This window comes from Microcebus murinus, chromosome 4, assembly GCF_040939455.1.
Source record: "Microcebus murinus isolate Inina chromosome 4, M.murinus_Inina_mat1.0, whole genome shotgun sequence".
NCBI lineage: Eukaryota > Metazoa > Chordata > Mammalia > Primates > Cheirogaleidae > Microcebus > Microcebus murinus.
In genome coordinates this window covers 60,023,235-60,042,996 of record NC_134107.1, presented here as the reverse complement: position 1 = coordinate 60,042,996, position 19,762 = coordinate 60,023,235, and the positions used below count along the sequence as shown (strand labels likewise).

At 36.5% G+C, this 19,762-nt stretch overlaps 1 protein-coding gene across 2 annotated transcripts in view; it reads left to right on the top strand.

Moving 5' to 3' along the window:
* Window positions 1-1,380: 1,380 nt before the first annotated feature.
* PGM2L1 (phosphoglucomutase 2 like 1) overlaps window positions 1,381-19,762 on the top strand; it is a 60,592-nt gene continuing 42,210 nt past the window's right edge. For both annotated transcript variants that reach the window (XM_076002311.1, XM_020286611.2), the window contains exon 1: window positions 1,381-1,803. In XM_076002311.1, the coding sequence (XP_075858426.1) occupies window positions 1,693-1,803 (111 nt within the window). In that variant the 5' untranslated portion in view covers window positions 1,381-1,692. The remainder of the gene's footprint in view (window positions 1,804-19,762) is intronic.

The window sequence follows — 19,762 nt, the reverse complement described above, 5'->3', positions numbered from 1 at the left end:
AAAAACTTGCTGACTCCACAAAAGAAACACTCAGTTGCTTAGTAAAAACTGCAACTCCCAACTATGGCATGTATTTCAGGAACTGGCACCAAAATCTTTTTGTACCTTGGTAGTTTGTATTTTATTATAGTAACTGGCACTCTAAAGGAAAGAAAGTAATACTTAGAATTTATTATGTCTTTTATCTGTGATCCTCAAAGCAGTCTAAAGCTATTTATTAAATTAGTATACAGCCATGATGTAAATATTATTATACCCTCCTTACAAAAAAGCTGACTAGGGAAAGAGTTGTGTGATACTTAGCCAAAAGTATAGCCATTGTAAGGCCAAACCAAGAAACTCAGGAGCAGGTGGGTAAGCTGACAGGTAAGCAGTTCTCAGCATTGACCAGATCTCAAGTTATGTGACTAGAAAGGTGAGCATTGCATAGAAGAGAGGAGGCTAAGAAGAAACTGAAGATTATTTCAATTTGAGCGAACTAATTTCTTCTTCCTCTGTATTCCCACTGCCATCGCTCTTTTTATCTTGTGCTGCTTATACGTTTTTTATGTTAAGGTTAAATGCTGACCCATCTTCCCTTAACAACTTGTCTACTTTCTGGTCATTTTGTTCTCTCTACCTCCTAGTCTACTGTAGCAGCAGAGCTAAAATAACTGCCAACTGAGGACATCTGAAAAGGGATTGGAACCCTAGTTCCTTCATTCATGAACTCGGCCTCCTAAAAAGTCTCAGCAGCTTTCAGGTTCCTCTTTGTGTGTAAAATAGGAAAGGATTATGCCCACCTATCTCACTAGATGGTTGAAGGGGCAGGACGCGATTCGTAAACTGTAAAACACTAAAATGGATACCAGTTGTTCCTTTACTACGTCATTCCTTGCTTAATTTAATTTAATGCCAGTGCCATACAATTAACAAGGCTGTAAGGAACAGCCTCGAGGTAGATCTTTTTCCTTTGAGGAAAGGGAGAGCGCGGGGCTCCTGGTAGTTGTAGTTTTTGCGGCGGTCTCCACTGATGTCAGGGAAAGGTAAGAACTACAATTCCCGTGAGGCCGTGCGCGGGTTGCTCGCACCCGCTCCCCCAAGGCGCGTGTCCCTAGACTAAGCTGGGGATCTGAGCGCGCCGGGCACCCTCTGAGTGAGCACGGAGTCAGTTTGCTCGTGGTAGCCGTGAGGGCAGATCGGGGGAAGGAGACGCTAGGGAGTGTGTGGTAGTGGTAACAAGGAAAATTAAAAAAATAAACACGCACCATTGCCTCAACACCCAGGTGACTGTAAATTTGCCCTAGTGCGGAGGCGTGCAGAGCGCGCTCCCGGGCTCGTGCCTCCTGCCTCAAAGGAGCGGGGGCGGGAAAGGGCGGGGCCTACGGCCAAGGGGCGGGGCCCAAGGCGGCGAGGGCGGCGGCAGCTGGGGCAAAGACCCAGACATCTGGGACTGTTGTTCTGTCGCGGCGCGACTGCCTCAGTCAGCTCTTTCAAAGACCCGGACCTGGTCCACTGGGGAGCTGGCGGCCATAGCCCCCCTTCCTCCCGGTTCCCTAAAGCTGCGGCAGGAGCTGGCGCAAACACCCTATGGTTGGTCTCTGATGCCCTTCAGTGAGGAAGGGACGTCTGGACCCTGGTGAACGCGCCCCAGACCCGACCAACTCGGTATTTTCGCCGGACCCCCGGCCTGCACACCCCAATCTGCCTGCCATGGCTGAAAACGCAGAAGGGGACCTGAACTCCAACCTGCTCCACACCGCCTACCACACCGGGGACCCTCAGCTAGACACGGCCATCGGGCAGTGGCTCCGCTGGGATAAGGTGAGTACCTGGTCAGCCCGGCATCCGCCGCCTCCTGCCGCACACAGTCGGCTCTTTCCTGTCCCCACCCAGGGCCTGGCAGGCTTCTGAGGAGATGGCTTGGGCAGTGGGGCGGGGGCCAGTGGAGCTGGGCGTTGCCACCCACCTATGCCGGGGCTGCCTCTTTCGGACGTCTAAACCGGGCAGAGAGACATCTGCATCGCTTCCTTTTGCAGCACGCTGAATTGCAACCTCCCTTCCTCCCCCCTCACCCCTTCCCGTTCAACTGCATGCCTCTTTTTCTCAAAAAAAAAAAAAAGTTAATCATCGTAAGTTATACCCTTCACAGAGATATTTCCTTTCCCCTTTCTCCCTTGAATTCCTTCTCTGCAAACCTGAAAGTGGTTTCTGGCACCCTTCTTAGACGTTTTTAACCGCTATCCGGATGTGTTTCCACTTTCTGTCGATAGGTAGTCTCTGGTCTTTTATCACTCCGTGGTATTCTCTACTATCTATCACCTTTTGCTCTTGAGAAACGCAAGGGTTTTTCTTCTTAATTTCTTTCCCTTTTCGGCAGCTATTTTCTAGAAATATCCCAGTCAAAGAATCGTGTTTTCTAGGTTCAATGTGATACTCCTGATACAGAATTGTTTTTGCTTAACCATTCATCCTCTCCCCTTTCCTCCCCACCAAGTTGTTGTGGTGATTAAGTCTCTTGCAGGCATAAGGGATGGATTTGTGACAGCCAGAATGAAAACGCAGCTAGCTTACTTGTAAAAGAGGGCCCTGGTGGCTCCAACAGAGGAAGATAATCCAAGCTTTTGCCTTATCAAGTGCATAAAATACATTTGTTGAAATAGAGAAAGCAGCATATTTTAAATGAAATTAATGATACTGAATTAAAGAATTTGTATGGTAGTATGTGAAATCATGTTGCACAAATGAATTTCCTAAAGTGTTAGCTTTATGGAAAAGTTTTATTTTTACCTTGTTCGGTTGTTCATTTAGCAAAAAAATACTGAGCACTAGGTGATGTTCTGAGTCTTCTAAAGCCCAGGAAAGACTAGTGGTGAGGAAAATAGAAAGGGTTCCTGCCCTTTTTCCTGCAGATAAAGACGACCAACAAATAAGCAGTTATAATGAGGTATTTGTGTTACTTGGTCATATGCATCTTGGACATTTAAATTTTTCCTTTAGAGTCTAAACAGTGCTTCTCAAACCTTAAAGTGTTTACAGCTTACCTGGGGATCTTCAAATGCAGATTCTGATTCAGGAGGCCTGTGCTAGGGACTGAGATTGTGCCTCAGAATGATCTTCCAGGTGATATAAATGCTGCTGGTTTGTGGACCACACTTAAAGTGGCAAGACTCTTTTTGTTCTCTTTAGATGCCAGTTTTACCTATACTTTTCCTAATGAGTTTCCTGACTGATTTCTTCTTCTTTTTTTTTTTAATTTTCTTTATCTTTTTTTTTTAATTCACATGACACTCTGCTTTCTTCTGACTGATTTCTAAAAGATTGGTTGAATGAATTAATATTTATTAATTGTCCATGCTGTGCCTATATATTGTTGGGATATACTGAAATATAAAAAAACTATAAAATGCTATTAAAAGATAATGCTAGAGTAGTTTTGGTGGCAATTAAATGGTTTATAGACAGTCACTTATTTCAAAAGTAGGAGTCAACTGGACTGGAATGGTCAAGAAAGTCTTCATGAGAAGATGGGATACATATAAAAAGAATGAGGAGAAATTTCCTTGAAAATGGGAGAGAAATTCTTAATTTATATTTAAAGTGCCCTCTACTTACAAGGCACTAACTAAAAACCTGTGGGTTATAGAAAGATGAAATAGATACGGATGATATCCTTAAAGAACATAGAAGGGAAGATAAAACACAAATATAGGGAGCAAGTAATAAGTACCCTTCACAGAGGAATAGATTTAAGTAATTTTATTATTAAAAAGTAATTTCATTGATCCTTAAAAGAGGAAAGAGAAACAAAGATATCTTTTCATTGGGAAACAAAGGTGTATCTACTATAGATTGATAACTTTATGTAAGCCAGGGTATGTCCCACGGCCCAGAAATTTAGGGTGCAGAAATGTAAGATAATAGTTCAGACTTATAGCTTTTGACATAGAGAAACTGAGTTTAACACCTGATTAATAGCTATTTAGTTAACAAAGGAACTTACCAAACCAATTCTTCATGACTCTTATTGAGTCTCTGATGCCCTTATATAAGTTATAAATTGATCTGAGGGCAATTTGCTACTTGCCTTGGTCACTGAGATTACTAATTTTATTCTGGGTGAGTTGGTGTAGTTTGAAAACCATTTATGAAAAAAAAAGTTATTTATGCTGAACTTTCAGAATTAGTTAAAAACTAATGAAGAGGAGGACTAGAAACTTCAGTGCGTATACTAAGAATATTTGTTTCTGCTGTCGCTTAGGGTACATAGAAATTTTGGGGAAGGTATGTAAAGACCAGGTCATAGAAGGGCTTTTGTTAGTCTTTAGTGGCCTTGAATAAATAAAGGTGTGTACAAATGTTAAAAAGAAAAGAAAATAGTGCAACAAGGGGGGATTTATTGGGGCAGTCTGGAGTACCCTATGTAGTTTCCATGGAGTGGCTTTCTGTTGGTAAATTTACCAGGCCAGGATCTGACCTTCCAGTGCTTAGGCCTTCAGACTAATTTGTTAGCCTGCTTCTTGTCAGGATAGACTCTTTCTGCTCAAGGTCACAGAGACAGATGTCTGAATTCAGAATGCTATTTTATTAACTTATAACACATATGTAATAGCTAAGTGGATGCGTTTCTAGTTAGGGAATTTTCTAGATTGCACCATAAGAGAAGTCAAAGAATCAGAAGATTTTTGGTGATCATGAAATCAAATCACAGCATCAGCATGTAACAAGTAAATGCACCCATCTCCATGATGGGACTATCCTACCATTATAACTCAACAAAGTGTTTCTCCTCTAGGCAGTGCAGAGTTGTCTCCATTATCAGTGCTCTTTCCTGCTATGTTCTAGTGCTGACTAAGGCTGTCACCTCCTTCTTAGTTCTTTCTTTCAGTGCTTTCATGCATTCTGTCAAATTACAGAGAAATGGTGCTGGTCTGGAAGCTGGATTCTCTTTAATTTGAGAACTGTGTTCTGTTTCTGATCGACTGTGGCTTTTCTTATTGAAAGCAGTCTTATATCCAAGATATTAAACACTGGCAAAGTTTGGGTGGGTAAGTAGGGGTGAGACTAGGACACAGGGCAGAGCTGCTCAGCCAGCTATAGAAGCAGCCACAAAGGTGTTGAACTTCCTATATATTGACAACAATGTGGAGGAAGGAATTGGCCATGGCATTTTAAGAAATAGTTAAGTAGAACAAACTGGTCTCAGAATGAAGGTCTGTGTTGAGAAGGAGTAGACTGTAAGGTTAAAGATAATTTAAGTTTAGAAAAAGCCTGAAAGTGGAAATAAAAAATTTCAGATCAAGCCAGTGATTTTCAAACATCTAACAGTAGAAGTTTTCCCAAGTGAGAGATAGCCCTCATAGAAAAGGTGGTGAACAAATTCCCTTTTAAGTTATCATTGTGTGATGGAAAATACACCCATGAAGCACCTTTACAAAGGTGGTCTAGTTTAGTTTGATTGTGTAGAGACCCAAAGAAGTTGTGGACATTATCTAGTTGTAGAGCCTGGACTAGAGCTTGAATTTGCTACCTAGTTCAAATCCAATTTTATGATACTAGTTTATATCACATTTTTTGTTCACATTTTTCTAATACTTAGTTTGGCATTTAATTAGTCAAGAGTACAGAGTACATACGGCTTTATTAATTCAGGGAAATGTTAGTACTTACTCCTTGAATTTATTTTTGTAATATCCCAACCTTTGCAAAGTGCTCCAAGTCTCACTTGATATTCACAGCAGCAGTGTGTTAGGCAGGTAGTAGTTAGCCCCATTTTCATAAGTGAAGATACTTAGGCTCAGAAAAGGAAAGTGACTTGCCCAAGAGTACATGGTTTTCAAGTGGTAGAGCTGAAACTCATACCTAGGTCGTCTGACTTTTATTCTTATCAGTGTAGTAGACTCCACAAACCAAATCTTTAAAAATGTAGTCACATCATAATCAAAGTTTCAAGGACCTCATTAAAACCATTTTATTGGCTTTTGTAAAGCTGGAGTAGGGTATAATATTCTGCAAAATAAATTGTCATGGATTTCTTTTTTTTAAAGAGCTAAATTTTCTGCCTAATAGTTGCTTTGGTCTCCTTGACAACAATTTTCTCCCTCTGTCCAAGAAATTTAGTATATGTGAGTGTTTGAATTTTTCTTTCTTTTTTTAGAATTAAAATCATTTTTTCTTTTCAATTTCTTACACTTTCTCCTCTGATTCCATTATTTTATTTTCAATTTGCTTTTATTTATTTTGAAGAAATACATGCTTATGATCTTTAAAAGATAGAACAGAAGGGACTATAATGGAAAGCAGTATTGCTAATTGCCTCTTCCTCAGTTTGCTCCTTAGAGGCCATTTTTTAAAACAGTTTTTTAGTTATTTTTGTGGTTACTTTGAAAAGATTAGTATGCTGATACCAATATTTCTTGATTTGTTTTGTTTAAAGCATTAGATATTATCTGTAAAATATATGCCTGTGCTATGAAAAGTGGGAGCTCACTCATACTATTCTCTATGACTCCTAAATTTTTTTTAGAGACAGGGTCTCACTCTGTCATCCGGGCTGGGGTGCAGTGGCACAATCAGAGCTAGCTCACTGCAGCCTGGAACTCCTGTTCTCAAGACATCCTCCCGGCTCATCCTTCAGAGTAGCTGGGACTACATGCATGCTCCACCACACCCAGCCCCTCCTAAATTTTGATAGTTACACCATTAGTTTTAATTTTTCTTTCAAAAGTTTAAATAATACAATTAGTGCTAGCAAACACAGAGTTCCCAACTGGCCATTCTACTTAAGGGAGACTGGCAGAAAACATACTTTATACACAAAATCGGAGGAAACCCACACCAGCTTCCCAGAAGAATCTATGGACTATATAAAGATAAAGCTATATGAACAAAACAAGCTGCATGAAAAATGTAAAAGCAGTGTCCCCAGGAAAATTAGAAAATTTTAAGTTCTTTTGCTTCCTGAAACAGGTAATTCAGGAAGCATAAGAACTTAAAATTTTCTAATTAAATTAGACAGTTATTTCATCAAATAAGGAAAGATGCCATAAAAAAAGGAACAGGAAACAAGATTGAGCTCTTGGAAATTAAGGGAAAAAACTTGATTATACCCCAGCCCTGCCAAATGTAATAGAAAATATAAAAGTTGTGGAAACATATAGCAAAAGGAAATATAAGGGAATTTGACATGGTGTAACTACCCCAGGAATCCAATGTAAAGAAATCCTAGGTGACAGCAGTGTACTAGATCCACATTAGGTGCCAAGAAATATGTCTTGACATAGAATTCAACATCTAATTTTTACTAATCTGGAAGATGTCAGTGATGTGGTGAATGTGACATGTTATTTCTATCAACAGCATCATCAAAAAAGGAAAGCAGTTACCCATGGAAGAATGGAAAGAAGGGAAGGAGGGAGGGAAGGAGGAAGTAAGAAATGAGGGAGGGAGGGAATAAAGGAATGAAGCACCCAAATAAACAAAGAAGGAAGAACAAACCTGAATAAGTAAGTTATGGTCCAAAAATGAAGCAAACTAAAATGGGGCATGATTTTGAACAATTAATTGATGGAACTTAAGAAAAAAAATTCCATTTGATCTCAACACCTTCAGGTGACACAGGTATACCTGGAGAGAAAGAAATTTAATCTGTAGAACCCACTACTGGGATCTACAGTGAACAATGTTTAGATGGTCTTAACTTAATGCTTACGTTATTTTCAACTTTGAGAATCAATTAGAGGACAAAACACAAGATTTAATTTTTTTATTGTAAAAAACACATAACATAAAAGTTACCATTTTGACCATTTTTAAATGTACAGTTCATTAGTGTTTCTAAGTTCATTTACATTGTCAAGCAACAGATCTCCAGAACTTTTTCATCTTGGTAAACTGAAACTCAATAGCCATTAAACAATACCCCATTTCCTCCTCCCCTCAGCCTCTGAAGACCAGTGTTCCACTTTCTGTTTCTATGAATTTGACTGCTCTGGGTACTTCATGTAAGTGGAATCATACAGTATTTGTCTTTTTGCAACTGGCTTATTTCACTCAGCATAATGTCCTCATGGTTCATCCACGCTGTAGACAAGATTTAATTTTGATTATAGAACAAAATGTAGATATTATGAACATATTTTGGGTTTTGGCTTATGCTTTGTTTCATGCTACTTTTTGTCTTTCAGGAATTTGTTGAAATTGCATCCACTTCTCAGTACCCACTGACCCCTTGCTGTAGTTTTTTTTACATTGTGGGTTTAGTCTTTTTATTTTTTAACTGTCATATGATTAATAATAAGTTCTCAGGAGGGAGAGGAGATAAGTGTTTAAGTCCTTCATCCTGAACTAAAACTCTCTATTATTTTTTGAAATTAATAAAAAATGTACTTGAAAGTGGAAACAGCCAAGGTGTAGGTGAATGAATAACAAACTGTGGTATATCATACAATGGAATATTATTCAGTGATTAAAAGAAATGATCTGGCAAGCCACAAAAAGAAATGAGCTAATGAAGCCATGAAAAAACACAGAGAAACTTTAAATGCAGATTGTTTACTGAAACAAGCCAGTGTGGAAAAGCTACATAATATATGATTCCAGTTATACCTCAGTCTGGAAAAGGCAAAACTGTAGAGACAGTAAAAAGATCAGTGGTTACCAGAGGGGAGGGTGAAGGGATGAATAGGGACACGAAGGATTTGCAGGGCAGTGAAGCTATTGTGTATGATATGTAAATGGTGGCTATATGTCATCATACATTCATCAAAATCCATTGAATTTTACAACACAAGGAGTGAACTCTCATGTAAACTAAAGACTTTAGTTAATATATCACTATTGGATCAATTATAACAAATGTACCAAATAATACAACATGTTAATAAGGGAAACTGTAAAAGGAGGATACATGAGAACTTCCTGCACTATCTGTTCAATTTTCTGTAAACCTACAACTGCTCTAAAAAATTGTCTATTTTGGGGGTTATGGGAAGTACTTAATAAAATTATCTATTATTTTAAAATATATATAATTAAAAGGGAAAAGATTCATTTTTTATACCTTTTTGAAAATTGTCATATAGGCAATTTTCATGAAGACAATTTTCAAAATAGGTAGACTGGCTACTTCTGCTTGTTATTTGGGGGTCTTCTTTGCCCTATTTTTTGGTTCATAAAAGATTTTTGTTTAATTTCTTCAAGTTTTCCACAAGGCCATTTTGATCTATAATTATTTTGCCTCTCTCTTCCTCTCCTCTTATTTAAAAAATCAGAATATGGAGAATCTAATAAAAATGAAATTATCATTATTTGGTTCTTCCAGATTTTACTCATGAGATACATTGAATAGCAAATGTAAATTGAATAGCAATAGTAAATTGAATGAGGTACATTGAATAGCAAATATAAATATTATATATATTTCATTAGCTCATAATGATACCTCCCTAGATAATCTAAATTAGATTTTATTCATCTCTTCTTTTGGAGTGACAGCATGGCTGGTTTATTTCATTATTTTTACCTAATTCATATGTTTGTTTGGTTTTTTTTTTTAGAAATGTTTTCCCCAAAAACATTGATTAGTAATTTAGTGCAGATTTTACTGAGTATCTTTTCATTAGTCAATTGCTCTCTGCATTACTGCTAATTAGTACTGAGGCTGCTGCCCTCTGGTGTTGGGAGTTAATGGAGAAAATGATTTATGCTGGTGGGAAGAAAAGGCAGACATTGAGCAGTGTGGGTGATCCTGCGTAGGATCTTTTACACCAAATAATTTAACAAGCAATGTCTCTTATTAAAGAAAATCATGGAAATTGTCATATTTGATGCCTGAAAGAATATGAAGAATATGATATTGCAAATGAAAAATACTATATCTCTCAGATTCAAAAGCATTTTAGCTTTTAGCTAATCAGAACCTACCTTGTTAGAAAATCTCTTTGATGTAAGGAGTGGCTTTATTTTGTACTGCTGCTTCAGAATTTTTTCATGTCATTTTATGTTTGAAATATTTCATTATTTATGCTAGTGAAAATTAGAAAAAACCTAAATGCTCACCAATAGAGGCATGGTTAAGTAAATTGGAATACTGTACAGTAAAAGAATAGCATAAATCTATATGTATTAAAAGGACCTTCAGTATATGTAGATATAGACATATAGATAGGTATATAGGCCTATATTTTTAAAATTTTTATTTTATTGTTGTAAAAACACTTAACATGAGCTCTACGTCTTCAGTTTTCAAGTGTGTAATACGATATTGTTAAAGATAGGCACAATATTGTACAGCAGATCTCTAGAATTTATTTATCTTATTTAACTGCAACTTTCTGCCCCTTGATTAGCAACTCCCCATTTCTCCCTACCTCTTCCCAGCCCCTGGCAACCACCATTCCACTCTTTAATTCTATGAAATTTGACTATTTTAGATACCTCATATAAGTGAAATCATGTAGATATAAGTGAAATAAGCAAGTTATAGAACATGATGTACAATTTGATGCCATATATATAAAAGAAAAAAAGTTAAAACTACATTTTATAAGTAGTATACATTTAGTATTAGTAGTATAGATGTGTAAATAAAGGTCAGGGAGAATACATTATGAACACTAAGTGGTGCACTAAAGGAGGTGTCCAGAAATAAGTTTTAATTTTGGAAAATTAGCTTTTCACAATCTATTTAGAGTTAATATAGTATCACTTCTGGTAAATTCTAGTAAGAGTGTAGGTCCGTTTTACCAACCTCCATCCTTTATCATTTTGTATCACATCCATAAATACAATGCTACAATTTTTGCTTTAATCAGTCTTATGTGTTTTAAGTAAATTAAGAAAAATAGTCTTTTTATATTTATCCAGATACCTATTTCCAGTGCTCTTCTTACCTTTCTAAAAATTCCAATTTTCAAATGATATTACTTCCCTTCAATCTGAAGAATTTCCTTTAGCATTTAATGTAATGCAAGTCTGCTGGCAGTGAATTTCCTTTCTTTTCTTTATACATGTTAAATCTCTTGGCATGTAAATCTCTGAGGCCCTATTAAATTTATTTTTATTGATACCAGTAGTTTCACGAAAAAACCAAAAAGAAAAAAAAGAAAGAAAAGTAAAAAGTTAAAATAAAATTTAAAAAAAATTATTTTTAATCATTTTCCCTCTGTGCTTTATATTGGATAATTTCTGTTATCTGTCTTCTAGTTCATGGACCCTTACCTCTTTCATCCCTATTCTGCTATTAAGACCATAGTGAATTTTTAATTTCAGATGTTATGTTTTCCAGTTCTAAAATTTCCATTTAGGTCTTGTTTATAGTTTCTACTTCTCTTCTGAGGTGTTTCATCTTTTCTTTCATGTGCAAGCACATTTTCCTTTAAGTCACTGAGCATAGATAATAGCTGCATTAAAATCCTCATCTGCTGCTGCTAACATCATGCATCATTGCAGCTGCTGCTGCAACATGCTGGATATCTTGGAGTTGGTCATTACTGATTCTTTGCTCTTGAGAATGGGTCACATTTTTCTGGTTCTTCATTTGGTCATTATGGATTGTATCGTGGACATTGTAAATACTATATCGTGGAGACCTTGGATTCTGTTTTTTTCTGAGTGTTTGATTTTTGTTGGTTTGTTTTAAAAAGGTAATTAACTTAGTTGGACTCAAAGATTCTGTCTCTTAGGAGGCTGCTCAAGTCTAAATTTGTTCTTTTATCTTAGCCGGAATCTGTTCCATACATATGTAGTAGAGGGATTGGCCAGAGATTTGGATAGAGTTTACATACATAATATGGGGTTGTCCTTCTCTAACTCTTTCCTTTCTGAGCATGTCCTTTACTGGCTGTGGTTGCCCTGAACTCTGTGCTCTGTTTCTTTAGGCCATAAGGACTGTTGGATTTTCACTGGTGTTTTAGCTCATGGCCCTGACTACTACCTGTCCTCAAATTAAAAGCTACAAAAATGGGAACCTTACCCTGTGCTGGTCCTACCTCCCAAGTATTAACTCCCTTCTAGAATTGATTCTTCTTTTGTTCACTCTGTTACTTTCTGGTCCTTGTGGCTTTTGATTTTGTTTGTTTTTGTATTTTGTCTAGAGTTTCTAGTTGTTATCTGTGGGAAGGTTAGATATGATTGCAGTTTACTTGACCATACAGCAAGTAAATTGTATGTGACATTTTCTATGCATTTAAAATCTTTTTCTGTTTGTTGATATACAGAAATACAGCGAATTTTTGTATATTGACCTTATATCCAGCAAATCCAACCATATTCTAACATTAATTCTAAAAATTATTTACTATTTTGGATTTTTTAATGTACCAAATCATTTTATCTGAAAAATGTATGAGGTTTGTTTCTTTTCTTTTCAAGTCTTTTTTTTTCAAGAATTATGTTTTTTAAAAGGCAAAAGATTTATATGATCTGAAGAGAAACCAGAGTATTAGGATTATGTTTTTTAATTCATGATTCTGTAACTATGTCTTTGGTTGCATCACTGTTGTACTTTTTGTCCCTTTTTTCTAAGAGTTAAAGGAGCACTGTCAGGAGAAACCTGTAAGGGAGTGAGGGAATCAGGATGGGGAAAGGAAAGGAGTAAGCAAGGATATGATTTTAGGTGAAGTTTAATCTCAACCTGATTCTGTGGTGCCCTGGAATGTTAATTATACATCAGAGTTATACTCATATACCAGACAGTCATGGGCAATAGGCCTCGGGAAGAAAAGCATATATAACCCTCCATACAAGGAGGGATCCGATCATCCCAGGGCAGTTTTCAAGAGAAGGTTACATGTGTGAACTCATAGCAGTAATACTTATAAGTGGAGATGGATACAGCCAACTATTCAGTAGTAAAAAGGATCCCTGCAGGATCCTTAGCATATACACACTGAATTTATATATATTTCTTTTTTGCTAAGATTTTATCACATATAATAAATATTTAACTTTATTGAGTACTTTGTCTACATCTGTTGAGATTGTCGTATGATTTGAGTTTTGTTTTTTAACAAGTTAATGTTATAGATATCCTTGATCAATTTTGAAAATATTAAACCAGTCTTTTATTCTGGTATAAATCTTTTTTTTTTTTTTTTTTTTTTGAGATAGAGTTTTGCTCTGTTGCCGGGGCTAGAGTGCAGTGGCATCAGCTTAGCTCACAGCAACCTCAAACTCCTGGGTTCAAGTGATCCTCCTGCCTCAGCATCCTGAGTAGCTGGGACTACAGGCTCACACCACCACACTTGGCTAATTTTTTCTATTTTTAGTAGAAACAGGATCTCACTCTTGCTTAGGCTGGTCTCGAACTCCTGACTTCAAGGGATCCTCCCACCTCAGCCTCCCAGAGTGCTAGGATTACAGGTGTGAGACACCGTGCCCGACCTATGTTGGTATAAATCTAACTTTGTTGTGATGTCTCATTCTTTTTATTTATTGCTGGGTTTGGTTTGATAAAAGTTTTTTAGGATTTTTGCACCTGTGATTATTAGGTAAGCTGGAACTATGATTTTTCTTTGTAATTATATCTTTGGTGGTTATGTCAAGCTAGACACATAAAAATGGTTGATGAGTGTACCCTCTTTTTATCTTCTCTGGAAGAGTTTATATAAAATTTGAATTCTTTCTTCCTTTAACACCTTTCGTGTACCGCTCATGAGTTTTCTTGTGTTTTGCACGCCATCTATTATGGACCTTAGATGTCAACACACTGTCTTGTCCGTTAAGGAGAGTAGTGGCTTATCGCCAACTTTGCAAATGAAAACATCAAGAATGAAGAAAGATGACATAATATTTTCCAGAAAAGGTGATATTCTTCTCCTAGCATGGAAAGACAAGTGGGTTGTCCGAATGATATCAACGATCCATGATACTTCTGTCTCAACAACAGGAAAAAAAATAGAAAAATAGGAGAGAATATTGTAAAACCTACCTGCATCAAGGAATACAATGCCCACATGAAAGGCGTTGACCATGCAGATGAATTCCTTTCGTGTTGTTCCATTCTAAGGAAAACGATTCTTTTTTTTTTTTTTTTTTTTGAGATAGAGTCTCGCTTTGTTGCCCAGGCTAGAGTGAGTGCCACGGCGTGAGCCTAGCTCACAGCAATCTCAAACTCCTGGGCTTAAGAAATCCCACTGCCTCAGCCTGCCCAGTAGCTGGGACTACAGGCATGTGCCACCATGCCCGGCTAATTTTTTCTATATATATTAGTTGGCCAATTAATTTATTTCTATTTATAGTAGAGATGGGGTCTCGCTCTTGTTCAGGCTGGTTTTGAACTCCTGACCTCGAGCAATCCGCCTGCCTTGGCCTCTCAGAGTGCTAGGATTACAGGCGTGAGCCACTGTGCCCGGCCGAAACCGATTAAATGGACAAAAAAAGTAGTGCTCTACCTTATAAACTGTGGACTTTTCAATTCATTTAGAGTGTACAATGTCCTCAATCCACAAGCAAACATGAAGTATAAACAGTTTCTGCTGTCGGTTGCGAGAGACTGGATAATGGATGACAATGATGAAGGCTCTCAGGAGCCAGAGACAATCTGTCCAGCCCTTCCCTGGGGGTGCAAGGAGAGCACCTCATAAAGATCCACCCAAAAGGTTGTCAGGTGATATGAAGCAGCATGAACCTACATGTATTCCAGCGAGTGGAAAGAAAAAATGTCCTACAAAAGCCTGCAGAGTTTGTGCCTCCCATAGAAAAAGGAACGCATCTAAATACTTATGTAAATTTTATTTGGTCCCTCTTCATAGAGGAAAATGTTTCACGCAGTACCATACATTAAAAAAGTACTAGGAACTTTGTTTAATTAGTTGTTTAATTGTTTTTGTAAATAAAATGTTACAATTATTGAAAAACAACACCTAAAGTGCATTATGATCTGTGGTTATGATGATTTAAATAACGTGCAGTTTGCCCAAAAACGTGTGGTCCCTGGTGTATGTCTTAGAGATTTCTGTGCGGTATGAAATGTGTTAATATAGTTTGGAACTTGCCATTAAAGCCAACTAGAACTGGAGCCTTCTTTGCAGGAAAGTTTTATGATTCTATTTCTTTCATGTTTGTCATTCTAATCAGGTTTAATATTTTTTTCTTGAGGGATATTGTTCATTTTGTTTACATTTTCAAATTTATTGGTACAAAATTATTGCTAATATCCTTTTATCTTTTTAATATCTGTGGAATCTGTAGTGTTACCCATTTTTCTTTCATGATTTTACTTATTTGTGCTTTCCTTTTTGTAATCAAAGAATGAGATTTTGGCTTTGTAAATAGTTTATTTTCTACTTTATTAATGTCCGCTATTTGCTTCTAGTATTGGGGTTTTTTGTTGATTTTCAATTTTTATTGCTCATTTCATTCTCAAAATAAATGTTTGTTATTGTTAAGCTTTTTCTAATGTATGCACTTTTTCCCCTTAAATGCTACTTTAGCTCTACCCAGAAAATTTTTGTATGTAGTATCTTCATTATCATTTGGTTCAAAATATTTTCTAATTGCCATTATTTCTTCTTTGACTGTTGTGTTATTTGGATGTTAATTAATACCTTTAGCTAACTGTCAGATAATATTACTACAAGGATTTAAAAATACTAAATACATTTACTGTTTCTGATTTATATGCTATTCTTACGTTTTTTAATTCTATATTTTTAAAACCCTACCATATATTTATTTTATAGTCATTATTTATATATAATAATCTTTATATTCTTTGTTCTTCATTTTTTCTTGTTTTTGCAACTCACACCTTCCATTTATATTTCTGCTTGAAATTTATCCTTTAAAATTCCCTTTTAGGACCTTCTGATGTTGAACTCTTAGTTTTTGTCTGAAAATATCTTTATTTTACTGTATTTCTTGTGAGATATTTTTGCTGAATATAGAAATTTATGTTATTTGTTTTATTTTAGTGAATTAAAGATGTAATTTCATTTACATTGTTGCTGTTCAACAGTGTTTGAAAAGGCAACTTAGTATAACTGCCATTGGTTTAAGGATCATTTTTTTCTTCCTTTTCTCTCTTGTTTTACAATTTTATCTTTGTCTTAACTTTCCAAAGAGTAACTGTTATGTTTCTAGGTGTTTTTGTTTAATCCTACTTAGAAATTACTGGACTTCTTAAGTCTTTGAATTAATACCTTTCATCAAGTTTGAAAAGTTCTTAGGCGTTATCATTGAGTATTATTTCTGCTGTTTCTCTATCTTTCCTTCTAGGAATCTTCTTAAAGATATACCTTCACATTGTATCTTCTGTGTCTCTCATCTTCTCTTCTATATTTTCTATTCTTTTGTCTTTCCATGTTATACTCTTGTATATTTCCTTCTCATCTATCTTTCAGTTCACTAGTACCCCTTTCAGTTATGTCTAATATGCTGTATAACTTATCCATTGAACTTTTATTTTCAATTTCTGCATATCTTATTTATATAAGTTCTGTTTGAATTTTTAAAAATTTAGATAAACTGAATAGTTTATAGTTACCTGCAGATTCAAGCTTTTTATTTATTTATTTATGTCATTAAGCATACTCAACATAATTGTTTCATGGCCTGCATCTAATAATTTTCATATCTTAAAGTTTTTGCTGGTCTCTAGTTTCTACTAGTTCTCACACAATACCTAGTTTCAATGTATATCTAGTTATTTTAGATTGTGTGTTATATTTAAAAGATCTATAGGATGTTAAGGGTATAAGTAACTTCTTCCAGTGAGGATTTTCATTTACTTCTAGGCACGGGAAGCACTTTAAACCAAATTCAGAGCTTGTGGTTCTCTGGCTGACCTAGACTATTTAGACCTGTGTTGTAATTCTGGGTTGATCTGTTTTTTTATTTTCACTATGAAAATGAAGTTGTTTGGCATCTAGCTTATTGTAAGGATAATCTTCATATTAAAACTTCTTAACTTGTGAAACCCTTGGGCTTTGATTTTAATCCCTCTTGACTTGAGGCCATCAAACTGAAAAGTCATATTTTCTGGAATGTGTAAATTACTCTGGGTCAAAAAGTTTCACTGCCCATTTATCTCTGCAGGTTCTTTCTTTACCTTGAGTTTTGGCCTAGCAAATCTCAGCTATCTTGTCAGACCTTTTCTTCTCCTTCCTTATAAATGTCCCTTCCAGCTTTTTAAGTTGTTTTCACCAGAAGGGTTGACTATAAAAATCTAATCCAGAATTGTCAGCAACAGAAGTCTCAGTACCAGTGCTTTAAATTTTTATTTGCTGGTATGTGATTTTAATTCTCATGAAATGATCCTATAACAAAGCATGCATATATATATGTGTGTGTGTGTGTGTGTGTGTATATCTTGCAATGGAACCTTCCAGCAAATTTTGTCTTTTACTATTGTGATCTAGTACATTTTTTTTAAAAAAAATTATTGTGTATATTTAAGGAATACAACATGATATTATAGGATATATAGATAGATAGTAAAAAGATTAGTATGTGAAGCAAATTAACATATCTATCATTTCACATACTCAATGTGATCTCGTAAATTCTTAATTACCAATGATAATAAAGAGGAATTAATAAGGTAGGAGGAAAAAATACAGAAATAAAAACACACTTAGGGCCGGGCGTGGTGGCTCACGCTTGTAATCCTAGCACTCTGGGAGGCCGAGGCAGGCGGATTGCTCAAGGTTAGGAGTTCAAAACCAGCCTGAGCGAGACCCCGTCTCTACTATAAAAATAGAAAGAAATTAATTGGCCAACTAATATATATATAAAATTAGCCGGGCATGGTGGCGCGTGCCTGTAGTCCCAGCTACTCAGGAGGCTGAGGCAGGAGGATTGCTTGAGCCCAGGAGTTTGAGGTTGCTGTGAGCTAGGCTGACGCCACGGCACTCACTCTAGCCTGGGCAACAAAAGCGAGACTCTGTCTCAAAAAAAAAAAAAAAAAAAAAAAACACACTTAGGCCAAGCAAGGTGGCTCATGCCTGTAATCATAGCACTCTTAAGAGGCCAAGGCAGGAGGATTGCTTGAGGTCAGGAGTTGGAGGCCAGCCTGAGCAAGAACAAGACCCCATCTGTACTAAAAATAGAAAAAATTAGCTGGATGTGGTGGTACATGCCTTTAGTCTCAGCTACTCAGGAGGCTTAGGCAGGAGAATCACTTGAGCCCAGGAGTTTGAGGTTGCTATTAGCTAGACTGATGCCACGGCACTCTAGCCCAGGTGACCAGGTGAGACTCTGCCTCAAGGAAAAAAAAAAAAAAAAAAAAAAAAGAACGAAATATGGAATGACAAAAGGAAAGGAAGAAAATAAAAGAGAAGATATGAGACATAAGATGATACAGTGAAAAGGTCTAATATATATTTAATTAAAATCTCTTAAGGAGAGGAAAGAGATAATGGGCCAGAAGTAATAGTTGAAGAGATAAGGGCTATAAAATTTCCTAAATTGATGAATGACATCATTGCTTGGATTAAGGTTTGGTTTAATTTGTGTTCTCTAAACTCTTGTCCTTGATTATATAAGTCATCCTTCCATACAAGGAAATAAAGAACAAGCACATTTTTCCTTTAAGTTTTATTTTCTATGCATATATACATATATCCATTTTATAAATTTGGAATCATATCACACATGGTTCATGTACTTCCCTCCTTAACATAAGTGTTTTTGCATATGATTAAAATTCTAGTATGATTTTAATATACTATTCTAATGTATTATATCAAACATTTATTTAACCAATTTTTGTAAATGTAATTTGTTTACAATTTTCTTATTATTAATGAAAACAGATTTAGTGAACATCCTCATGACTAAATCTTTTTTTTTTTCCTTTTTAAACATTTTTATTTCAGCATTTTATGGGGGTACAAATGTTTAGGTTATATATATTCTCTTTGCCCCGCCCGAGTCAGAGTTTCAAGAGTGTCCATCCCCCAGATGGTGCAAACTGCACCCTTTAGGTGTGAATATACCCATCTCCTCCTCTTTCCTCCCTTGATCACCTGTCCAACACCCGATGAATGTTACTACTACCTTATGACTAAATCTTAGCATGCACATGATTATTTCCTTGGGATAAATTTCTAGAAGCGGAATTGCTAGATCAAAGACTGTTTAATACTTAAGCTATTTATAGCACTGGCAAATTGTCATCTGAGAAATTGTATCAACTTATAGTCCGTCTGTGGCAGGTTGTATTGTTCAAAGATGGCTGCACCTATCTACCTATATATCCCATTCCATGTGCCTTTCTTACTATGTGACTTTGGCACTCCACAATTGAAAGGTGGGATATATGTTCCCTCTCCTGGAACCTAGTAGTGAACCTCAAAAAAGGACAGTTGAAGTGAAGCTGCTTGACTTCTAAGGCTAATCATAAAAGGTAATATGACTTCCTCCGGCTTGCTTGTTCATGGGACACTTGTCCTTGGAACCCAGCATTGTGAGGAAGCCCAGGCTACAAGGAGTGGCCTCGATAAGTGCTCCATTTGACAGCTCGAGCTTGGCTCCAGCCTGGCTCCAGCCTATAGCTAGCGTCACTGCTGGATATATGAGTACACAGGCGTATAGATGTTTCTAGCACCCAGTCTTCGAGTCTTGCAGCTGAGGCCCCAAACAACATGAATCAAAGACAAGCTTTCCTGGCTGTGCCCTTCCTGAATTCCTAACCTACATAAACGGAAAGGTAATAAATAATTTTGTTTTTTTGGAGACAGAGTCTTACTCTGTTGCCCAGACTAGAGTGCAGTAGTATCATTATAGCTCACTGCAACAACCTCAAACTCCTAGACTCAAGTGATCCTCCTGCCTCAGCCTC